At 40.0% G+C, this 12088-nt stretch overlaps 1 protein-coding gene across 14 annotated transcripts in view; it reads right to left on the bottom strand.

Moving 5' to 3' along the window:
- Positions 1-3234: 3234 nt before the first annotated feature.
- Positions 3235-12088, bottom strand: part of NLGN1 (neuroligin 1) — a 737944-nt gene continuing 729090 nt past the window's right edge. For all 14 annotated transcript variants that reach the window (XM_078389641.1, XM_072996214.2, XM_078389646.1 and 11 more), the window contains 2 exons: positions 10946-11735; positions 3235-5455 (listed from right to left, as the gene is read on the bottom strand). In XM_078389641.1, the coding sequence (XP_078245767.1) occupies positions 4621-5455; positions 10946-11735 (1625 nt within the window). In that variant the 3' untranslated portion in view covers positions 3235-4620. The remainder of the gene's footprint in view (positions 5456-10945; positions 11736-12088) is intronic.

Raw genomic sequence — 12088 nt, forward strand, 5'->3', positions numbered from 1 at the left:
AAACTACCCAAAGTAGTGGCTTGCCACAAGATGGGTGGTATATAAATCAAATAAATAAATAAATTTTTCACACATTCCTCAAATTCCTAAAATTTCTCCTTCAGAATATTTTTGGTGAAATTGCAACTAGACTCTAATTTATATAAATTTATTTGATGCATTTAAGATATTTGTACCCCTCCTTTGTCCTTAAAAAGGCTATGACCTGTGACTGAGTAACAGTGCAACCCCAGTTCAAGGATACAAGAGCAATAATGGAGCAGTGGGCAAACGTACTAGGATCAAGAGCCATTCTTCAGATTTACAATGCTCCCAAGTCGCTAATTTGATGTTTGATTCTTATTTTAAGTAATAATAATAATAATGCAATGCTTATGTACTCTAAAAGTTGTTATGTTTAGTTTTGTTAACTGAAATATCTACAGCGGTGCCTCGCTTAGTTATGTTAATCCTTGCAGCAAAAATCGCTGCTAAGCAATTTCATCACTAAGCGATATTAAAAAGCCCATAGAAACGCATTAAAACGCCATTAATGCGTTCCTATGGGCTTAAAAACTAACCTTAAGAGAAAATCCTCCATAGAGGCGGCCATTTTTGTTTACCCGGCGGCCATTTTGGAACCGCTGATCAGCTGTGCGAAAATGGGGGCTTTGCGATGATCGCTTCCCTGCGATCATCGCAAAGTGAATTTTCCCCATAGGGAACATCGCAAAGCGATCGCTTTTGCAATCGCAAAAACATCGGCACAAAGCATTAAACGGAGCGATCGCTATGCGAGGCACCACTGTACTTAACTTTTAAAAATTAGGCTGGGGAATTTAGCAGAAAAAAACCAAACTGCCATCTAGTGGCCAATATATATATATTTAAAAACAGTAGCCCTTGACAGGGAGCCAGAATGGTGCAGGCATGATTGCTTTGGAGTGGAGATGTTCACTCTAGAAAATCCAATCACTGGTAAAGAAAAGCCGACCAGCCCATTTCCATAGAGGACCAAACAGTGGGCTAAATGCCCATGTAGTCATTCACTAACATGGCTACAGATATTTTTCAGATTTTCCCTTGTAATATAGAGAGAGTGGTAATGCAGGGAGCAGAACTGGGGTGGATGTTTCTGGTTCTCTATATGCAGTTAGAAAACGCAACACCTGAACAGAGCCCTGATCCTCTATGGTTTTGTCTTACTCTCTATTCAGTCTTTCTGGATCAGGAGCTATGACCACATCTTATAATAGCAAATTCCGTAAGTCAACAAGATATATGCCTTATCTATCGCATAAAGTTATTTTATCTTTTTCAAAAGAAAACAAAACAAAACAAAACACAGCCCCACAAATTTGTTTCATGCCAGTTTTTCCGTTGTATAATAATGGTTTATGGCTCTCCTATTACATTCTTGGTCTCCTCCATGTTCTTTTCCCTAACCATATGGCAAAAATACAGTCTTCTGATTAAACAATATTTATCCGATGGCAAACAATTCTTTTTATTTGTTTACATTTGGCAGGTCACAATCACAACCACATCAGGCAGAAATTGCACACAGACCATCCTGGATTTTGAAGACTTAACCTGTTTCATCTTCTACAGGGAAATTTTGTTTGATGACTGAGATTCTGTCATATGTTAAATGTTACTTTAAAATAATAATAATTAATACTAAGGAATGTGTTGGAAATTAGGAAATCTTTTATTGTCCAGTTTTGGTTTTAAATTCCATTCTTGATGGGTGAACAAGAACTGACTTTATGAACATTTATTTGTTCTATAATTGGGTTGTTGTTTTTTAAGTTGTGAAAGTTATTTGGAATCATGTGTACGTAAAGATAATTCTAAAGTATCCAGACACTGTCAACATTTTAACTAAACATATTTTCAACACTGATTGGAAAAAAAACACTGCTCACAGTTACCCTATACATAAGAATTTGGTATTTAGTCCCACTTTTTTCTCTGATACCTACTTCCTCATAAACATAGATCACATTTGCCATGTCAGTGTTTTATAGAAGGAACCAAAGTCTTACTGTAGACTGCAAAGAGTAGAAATTCAGGTAGAATTAAAAGCAAAAGAAACTGTAGAAGGCAAACTGAAGTCTTCAAAAGCCAGACTGGTCTCAAGAAATAACTCTTTTATTCTGAGACAGTTACCATTACTTCATTTTTAAAAAATGACAAAACAGCAATAAACATTTGAGCTCTTTAATGAGCAATTATCAGGTCTCTTAGCATTGGAATAATTATAATATTCATTATCCAGATTAGCTTTATTTTTTTTCACTCAGTGGGGTCATCATGAACGACCCAGAAGTACAAAGATTTTCCCCCCATCAAGTAGTATACAATTTGCTGTGTGTGTAATAAGCTTTCCATCTTGAAAAAGAGTAACTGAAAAGAAACATTTCTGTTACTGCAGTTAGTTTGTCAGAGAAAGTTCTGCGCGTTATCTTACAAACTATCAAAATTGCTAGTAATTTGAAAAAATGCAAAATAAAATAAAAATCACATAACTTTACTCTAATAGAAATATAATACAGGAAAAAGAGAGAATGTGTTCATCAGGGATGTGCTCTTTAGTCCATCTCATTTTTTTCTCTTTTTTTTATATAAATGTACATCTGATTACACATACAAACATTTTTTTAAATGACCGTGACATACCTTTCTTTAAAAAATAAATCAAAAGTAACGGGGGTTGTGGGGGACCAAGACCTTCCTGTTGTTTTATAGACCATTCCTTTCAGAGTAGGATAATATTAAGTAAGACGCAGAACCTAATTGTCTCTAGATAGTGATTTTTGTGACTTCATTCCTCAAATAGGCTTTTCATCGGCATTGCATTCCGCAGACACTGCCTTTCAGAGATTTCCAGTGAACTCACAGAAATGCTGAAGATATGCAGAGCAAAAAAGGGGATTCTTCGTAAATACTCAAGCACACGTGATCACATGCAATAGGATTAGTTTAAAAATATGTCAGGGATGGGTGCTGCAGTTGTTATGATCAATGGCGGGGGACAACCATTACACAAAGATGAGAAATAGCGCTTCTCTCTGCCCCCCTCGCCATCTCTCTCTTTTTTTGTTTTTGTTTTTTTTGGACACTAGCTCTTATAATCCTAAATCTTACATAGGATTATGGCTCGTAGACCCCCAAATGCAACATTTCCCATCTCGGCTTTTACATATTGTGAAATATTCCTGGAAAACAAATCTTTGGACAATTTTTTTAAAAAAATTACCATATTACCAGCATGGATGTAAGAAATTGTACTGAAACTGCACCAAAATGGCCAATGCTTCATCAAAAGAGGCCCTGTGGCTGCCATAAGCAGGAGGAAAAAGAGACAGAGGAATAGTACTAAAAATTGTACAGCCCACAGGATGTTGGGAGTTGGGTAGAGGTTCCCTCAGCCAGTTGGGGGAGGCACGCCCTCCTTGATCCACAAGCCATCTTAAATAGAGAGGGGTCTTTTTGTTTTCTTCTGTCCATGTATGTTTACAGCTGTGCACCCAGAATACCACCAAACACCTTTAAGAGCCACTATAAATGTCTCCTATCGCTGGGAAGCTACTGGGTATTTCAGGATTCTTGAAGGCATTCATGGCTAGAATCCGATGGTTGTTCGAGGTTTTTCGGGCTGTTTGAAGCCCACAGGTCCTCTGAAGATGCTAGCCACAGAGACTGGTGAAACATTAGGAAGAAAAACCTCCAGAACATGGCCAAACAGCCCGAAAAACCTACAACAATTTCAAGATTCTCAATTACATTTTTACCCTCTCCTTGAAACCTTCAGTAGGGTGCACCAATTGAGGGAAGAAGCTTCAACTGAGAACTCCAATGGGATGAAAAGAATTTTAATTACGGCTTAATCAGCAGCACAGCCACCAAGCATAATAAATGATCATGCACATCGTGCTAAAAATATCTGGCATCCTTTATTCCCACAATGTTTATACTGACAGCACTTATGTGATAATGATGTCCCTGCCAGGTTATAAAATTCTTTCCCCTTTTTAAAATGTTTAATTTCTTTCTTTCTTTCTTTCTTTTTTAAACTGGCAGATCTTAGCATATGAGCCCCTTTCTAAAGCCTTTAACAGCACTGGTGCTTTGTATACTTATCCCAACATGTAAATATGGTCTACACAAGAAAACAGTTCCAACTAAAAATAGGTGAAAATAAGCTGACATTCCATTAATGTGTCCCTTGTGCATATTCATAGAACTTTTTTCTTAAATTATCAGTCATCATTTCTTTCCCACTTTTTTTGTGTTGCACATGCCAAATGCCAATATGTAACTTAAATCCTTCAAAAGAAAAGAAAAGAAAAGAAAAAGAAAAAATCAATAGTTGAATGTGAATGTAAAAAGTATCATTCAGGGCAATTGCTTCAAGCAACTGCAAAAAAAGTTATATATTTTTTTAAAAGTTCATTTGTATATATGTACAATTCGTTTTTTCCCAAAATCCCCAAAGTTTTTGATATGTATATTCACATAATATTCCTCCATATTTAAATAGTAAAAGTCTTGTAGGTTGAAAGCCAAGTGAAGTCTTCTATAATTATAACGCACTGTAATCCACCAAAAATAAAAGTTTGTTTTACCTCTCTTGGGCTATACCCTAGTTGTCGAATGTGAATGCGGGTGTGGGTGTGGGTGTGGGTGGGGATGAGGCAGAGTGTTATTCTGTCCACCAGTAAATGTATTAAATGTGTGTAAGGGCTGAATCCCAGGTATAGTGTTGGGAATCATCGTAATGGTGTTCGGGGTCATTAAAGGAATATCATCAGGGGACCGCCTCATAGCTAGTGTATAGTCTGGGGGGCAGGCGGTCCTCAGAACCACCTCATGTGGATGGATGGATTCACATTCATGACCCAAGTCAGTGTGCTTCATTTGGAGGGACATTATTTCCTCTTCTTGTGCATGGGTAAGATCATTGGTCGTAGTACGCTGTGGGCTACATCTCCGGTGGACATCATGTCTCCTCTTATCCTTTTTGTAATATAGTGCCGCAAAGGCTAAAATGTTCAGGAACAACAAAGATGCTCCAACGGCAATAGTTACACTCAACTCCGTAGAGTAGTCTCTTTGATCACCGGCGATTAAGCTTGGCGGTTGTTTGGGATCATCTTGCTTGGCTGTAGGAAAGGCTGAAGTTACGGGTACCAAATTTTTCCGAGTTGGCCTAAAAGTAATATCAGTGGATGGCACTTTAGTTGTCGTAGAGGTATACTGTGAAATGTCATTAAGATTGTGCAGGTGAGGTACCAGTTCCAGCCACAGGTTCACCTTGTTGGCCCTGTAATGTTCTTTCACTCGTGGTTTTAATCCAATGTGAAGGTAGAGTTGGTCTTTCTGGGAGTATCTGGTCCATGCTACTTCCTCAAAACGATTCGGTTTTGTGTGGATGAACTTGGTGTCTTGCGGGACTGGCTGATTGGGGTCCCTAGAAAAATTTAAAAACCAACATGTTAGCCCGTGGTGGAAACACTTTTCACTTTCCCACACAGTAGCAGTATTTGATGAATTTAGATTAGATTAGATCCACTTTCCCCTTCATGGATTGCTATCTTGTCATGGCGAAGGGGCTTGAGTAATTCAGAGAAGCTATGGGCTATGCCGTGCAGGGCACCAAGACGGACAGGTCATAGTGGAGAGTTCTGACTCAATGCAATCCACCTGGAGCAGGAACTGGCAGGCCACTCCAGTATTTTTGCCAAGAAAACTCCATGGACAGAAACAAAAGGCTAAAAGATATGACACTGGAAGATGAGCCCCTAAGATCGGAAGTTGTCCAACATACTACTGAGGAAGAGCGGAGGACAAGGACAAGTAGCTCCAGAGCTAATGAAGTGGTTGGGCCAAAGCCGAAAGGACCCTCAGCTGCGGATGTGCCTGGAAGTGAAAGGAAAGTCCGATGCTGCAAAGAAGAATACTGCATAGGAACCTGGAATGTAAGATCTATGAACCTTGGTAAGCTGGATGTGGACAAATAGGAGATGGCAAGAATAAACATTGACATCCTGGGTGTCAGTGAACTAAAATGGACGGGAATGGACAAATTCAATTCAGACGATTATCATATCTACTATTGTGGGCAAGAATCTCATAGAAGGAATGGAGTAGCCCTCATAGTCAACAAAAGAGCGGAAAAAGGTTTAATGGGATATAATCTCAAAAAAATGATAGAATGATTTCAATACGAATTCAAGGCAAACCTTTCAACATCACAATAATCCAAGTTTATGCACCAACCACCAATGCTAAGGAGACTGAAATTCTATGAATTCTATGAATTCTATGAAGACTTACAACACCTTCTAGAACTGACACCAAAGAAAGATGTTCTTGTCATTCTAGGGGACTGGAATGCCAAAGTAGGGAGTCAAGAGATAAAAGGAACAACAGGTAAATTTTGTCTTGGACTTTAAAACAAAGCAGGGAAATGGTCATCCCAACACTATTTTCCAACAACACAAGAGGCGACTCCAGAAATGGACATCACCAGATGGGCAATACTGAAGTCATTCTCTATGTTCTCTGCAGCCAAAGATGGAGAAGCTCTATACAGTCATCAAAAACAAGACCTGGAGCTGATTGTGGCTCTGATCATCAGCTTCTCATAGCAAAATTCAAGCTTAAACTGAAGACAGCAGGAAAAACCACTGGGATAGTCAGGTACAATCTAAACCAAATCCCTTATGAATACACAGTGGAAGTGAAGAACAGATTTAAGGAACTCGATTTGGTGGACAGAGTGCCTGAGGAACTATGAATGGAGGCTCATAACATTGTAAAGGAGGACAAAGCAACAAAACCCATCACAAAGAAAAGGAAATGCAAGAAAGCAAAGTGGCTGTCCAACGAGGCCTTACAAATAGCAGAGAAGAGAAAGGAAACAAAATGCAAGGGAGATAGGGAAAGTTACAGAAAATGGAATGCATACTTCCAATGAATAGCGAGGAGAGACAAAAGGGCCTTCTTAAAGGAACACTGTAAAGAAATAGAAGAAAATAATAGAAAAGGAAAACCCAGAGATCTGTTCAAGACAATCGGCGATATTAAAGGAACATTTTCTGCAAACATGGGCATGATAAAATACAAAAATGGTAGGGACCTAACAGAAGCAGACATCAAGAAGAGGTGGCAAGAATACACAGAGGAATTACGTATACCAGAAAGAGCTGGATGTCCCAGACAACCCAGATAGTGTAGTTGCTGACCTTGAGCCAGACATCTTGGAGAGCTAAGTCAAGTGGGCCTTAGAAAGCATAGCTAACAACAAAGCCAGTAGAGGTGATGGCATTCCAGTTGAACTATTTTAAACCTTAAAAGATGATCTGTTAAGGTTCTACATTCAATATGCCAGCATGTTTGGAAAACTTAGCAGTGGCCAGAGGATTGGAAAAGATCAGTCTACATCCAAATCCCAAAGATCGGCAGTGCCAAAGAATGCTGCAACTACCATACAATTGCACTCATTTCACACACTAGCAAGGTTATGCTCAAAATCCTGCAAGGTAGCCTTCAGCAGTATATGGACCGAGAACTTCCAGAAGTACAAGCTGGATTTCGAAGGGGCAGAGGAACTAGAGACCAAATTGCTAACATGTGCTGGATTATGGAGAAAGCTAGAGAGTTCCAGAAAAAACATCTACTTCTGCTTCGTTGGCTACGCAAAAGCCTTTGACTGTGTGGACCATAGCAAACTATAGCAAGTCCTTAATGAAATGGGAGTGTATGACCACCTTCTCTGTCTCCTGAGAAATTTATATGCGGGACAGGAAGCAATACAGTGGGGTCTTGACTTGAGAACTTAATCCATATTGGAAGGCGGTTCTCAAGTCAAAAAGTCTGTAAGTCAAGTCTCCATTGAGCTACAGTGCATTGAAAACCGATTAATCCCGTAACAGGCAGTTTTTGTTCCATTTTGGTTTTTTTCTGGTCTGTAAGTCAAATCTCAGTCTGCAAGTCAAACCTAAATTTTGCGGCCAGAGAAGTCTGTAACTCAAAAAGTCTGTAAGTCAAAGGTCCACTGTAGTTAAAACTGGATATGGAACAACTGATTGGTTCAAAATTGGGAATGGAGTGTGACAAGGCTGTATATTGTCCCCCGTCTTATTTAACTTATATGAAGAATACATCAGGTAAAAGGCCAGACTGGATGAATCTTAAACTGGAATGAAGATTGCCAGAAGAAATATCAACAATCTCCGATATGCAGATGATACCACTCTGATGGCAGAAAGTGAGGAGGAATTAAAGAACCTCGTAATGAGGGTGAAAGAGGGGAGTGCAAAAAATGGTCTGAAACTCAACATCAAAAAAACTAAGATCATGGCCACTGGTCCCCTCACCTCCTGGCAAATAGAAGGGGAAGATATGGAGGCAGTGACAGATTTTACTTTCTTGGGCTCCATTATCACTGCAGATGGTGACAGCAGCCCTGAAATTAGGACACCTGCTTCTTGGGAGGAAAACGCTGACAAACCTAGACAGCATCTTAAAAAGCAGAGACATCACCTTGCCAACAAAGGTCCGCATAGTCATAGCTATGTTTTTTCCAGTAGCGATGTATGGAAGTGAGAGCTGAACCATAAAGAAGGCTTACCACCGAAGAATTGATGCTTTTGAATTGTAGTGCTGGAGATGACTCTTGAAAGTCCCCTGGACTGCAAATAAAACAAACCTATCCATTTTGAAGGAAATCAAGTCTGAGTGCTCATTGGAAGGACAGATCCTGAAACCGAGGCTCCAGTTCTTTGGCCATCTCATGAGAAGAGAAGACTTCCTGGAAAAGACCCGGATGTTGGGAAAGTGTGAAGGCAAGAGGAGAAGGGGGCGACGGAGGACAAGATGGTTGGACAGTATCATCAAAGCTACCAGCATGAATTTGTCCAAACTCTGGCAGCAGTGGAAGACAGGAGGGCCTAGTGTGCTCTGGTCCATGGGGTTACGAAGAGTCAGACACGACTTAAGACTAAACAACAACAAAGATCCACTTTGTAATTCTTACAACTAGATTAGATCCAGACTTAGTCATATTTAGAGTACACCCAATGAAATCCATGGAGCTTTACCTAGCTATAATCGATTCATTCTCCACTGTACATCACAACACAAGAGCATAAGAATTGCCCTGCAGGATCATACAAAGAATCCCCCAGCATCTGGCCTCAAATACTTGTTAGCCAGATGTCTCCAGGTTCAGGCCATGAAGGTAGGAAGAATTCGGCATGCTTTCCTTACCAACAAGTGGCATCATATGGCATACTATCTTAGTTACATATTGCCTTGTGGATGATAGACAAACCTATTCTCCATGAATTAACCCAGTTTCCCATCCTGTTCAAAGCCGTTTACATTGCAATTCTATGCAAGTAAATCCCCCTGAGGACAGAAAGTGCATAAACAAACTCAGGCCTAAATGATTCCGTTTTGCTGCACAAAGTATTCATGTCATAATAGTCACTGAGCTAAATGAGCCTTTTGTTTTCTGTTGGCAACTTCGGGGATAGTAACAAACATCTATATAGCACTTTTTCAGCATTCAGTGTATTTTACATTCGTTATTACTTGGTAATCCTTAGAAATAGGCCCCTATTATCTCCATTTTGCAGATGTGGAGGCTGAAATTTCATGTTAGAAGAACTCTGCTCAGTTATTTTCTTGCAAAGAGAGACTCAGACATGCCTAGCTCACCCCATTTTGAAAGCTGTCTTCAAAACAGAAATGCTCTTTACAATTTAATGTAATAAATATGCATGCCTTTGTTACTACACACCTTGTCCCAACATGTTCCACACATGTAACATAGCAAAATCCAATAGTTATTCTTCCATAAATACCACTGTATGAGTGAAATGACATCATGTCATCAGTCAACCCAAGGATGGGCATGTTTGGGGCAGGACAGTGTTAAAGGGCATCTTTTTTCCCCCAGTCCCGGGGCCCTGCAGGAGTGGCAACAACACCCCTCAAAATGAAATCATAAGGGCCACTGTTAGTTTCTAAAAATTCTTCTTGAATTTTTTTCTTTTTCTTTTTTACAAAAAAAAACCATGTATTTTTGGTTACAATACGGTGTGGGGATTCTACCCTTGTTTTGGAAGAGAATCACACCTATGATCGAATTCTCTTTCTGTATATGTGTGTTTGTGTGTCAGTTTTATTTTTAAAAAAAGTATTTGGGTGGCTGCAAAACATAGCTTTTTAGCCTTCCGGGATATACCAGTCCCACACCTGTTCCACCATATAAAAATTGGATGGCATTGCCAATGACAATTTGCCTATTCTGTGTTGCTGTATCGGTAGGGACATGCCAAACTAGAGCTCTGGACAGCTAATCTCTTGCTTGTGCCCAAGCCCAGATGTGAACTCCCTGGCTGCATTTGAAATATCCACGTTCCAAAAGGTAACTTCTGGATTACCATATATGTATTGCTTTTAACTCCCTGGGGAAGTTTTGAAGTGTGAAAATATTACAGAAGGCTACAGTTACTGACAAATGCTGGCTCTATGGCTTGGAAATGGGGATGAGCACCGTGCCCTAGAGTCAGACACAACTGGACTAAATGTCAAGGGGAACCTTTACCTACAGTTACTAGTGACTGGAGTTCTGGATTTCTTGGACTATAACTACTCACTCTGGGAGTTCTAAGTAGGTTGCACACACTTTACAGAGCCTGAATGTGGCTCACCTGGGAGAAAAGGCTTAAAATGAAAGGCTTTGAGGCTTAACTAGGCCTAGCTCTGCCTAGCTTCCTGTTCGGAAAGAAAGCTCCTAGTTAGCTCTGAGGCAGGAAAAGGAAGATAATAGTTACCAGTGAGGCAAATCCTTGTATTTATACGTATTATTTCCTCTGCGTGGCATGAAAAAGGGCAGCTCTTGATTTGTTGGTATGTATCATGTACATATATGATCAGCAATACTTACCCTGTTTTTGCAAAGTTTGTCCAATATGTCATCACCACTGCACTTAGCATGACATCATTTTTGGAGAAATTACAAGGAAATAATTCCGTTGGTCCAATCATTGGGATTCCTAAGACGTAAGGAACCTCATCGCCATGAGCAGCATCCGCCCATGCTGGTACCTGATCTGTTTGGCAATGATGGTAGAAGGCATAAAAATATGTAGGTGATCCAAAATTGGAATGGAGATCAGCTGTAGCCACCGCTGGTGCAACCCACTGGTGGTCAGTAAACAAAGCCAAAAGTGTTTTCCTTCTTGTCTCAGGATTATGTCTATCTGCCCAGTCTGTGTACATGAACTTAATAGTTTCTCTCAGTATATCTTTGCCTTCAGGGTACCCATACAAATTATCAACAAAGTTTGACACAGCAAAGTCAAAGTCACTAGCAGATATGCCATCTTCACTGTCAACAATGTTTTCAACAAATTTCAACCCTTCTCCTTGGTTAACTCCCAACATTATGTCGTAATTCAGGAACTCTCCTTGCTCCATCAGTATCTGAGGGTCATCTGGTATCACATCCCCATCGATGACTGGACCAAAGGCTATGTGGTATCGAGCTGGCTGAATATCCTGATCAACGAGTTCTCTGTACGGCTTCTTCTGTAGACATTCTACTAATTCAACCGTGTCCGACACGTTGCAACCAACTTTTGTAGCCAACATCCTTGCATATTTTGCTGGTTGGAAACTGACCGCCCAGCTGGAGAGAGCCGTTCCGCTTTGAGCTATTGCCCTCTGGAAAAGACCTGTGTGGGAAAGCAGGGGACCAGATTAGAAATGGCAGACTAACACAACAACAAAGTCTGTGGAGACATGCTTAAAATATTTCAAGTATATAAGACAGGAACCTTGCAATTAACAATGACGCTTTTAGAAAAAGAAGAGTGGCACAAGTTGATATACGTGCAGCTGAAAAGCTGAAATTATAACACAGCTGTGTCAAAATGTAAACCATAGATAATTTATTGTGGAATAATAAGAAACTACAAACAAAGGGAGTGGAAATCTGTCTATGTATCCAAGATAAAGTACGGTAGGACTGTGGTATCCTAGGGGTCCACAATTTAGACTACTGTAATGCGCTCTACGTGGGGCTACC

This window comes from Pogona vitticeps, chromosome 3, assembly GCF_051106095.1.
Source record: "Pogona vitticeps strain Pit_001003342236 chromosome 3, PviZW2.1, whole genome shotgun sequence".
In the NCBI taxonomy this organism is placed as follows: domain Eukaryota; kingdom Metazoa; phylum Chordata; class Lepidosauria; order Squamata; family Agamidae; genus Pogona; species Pogona vitticeps.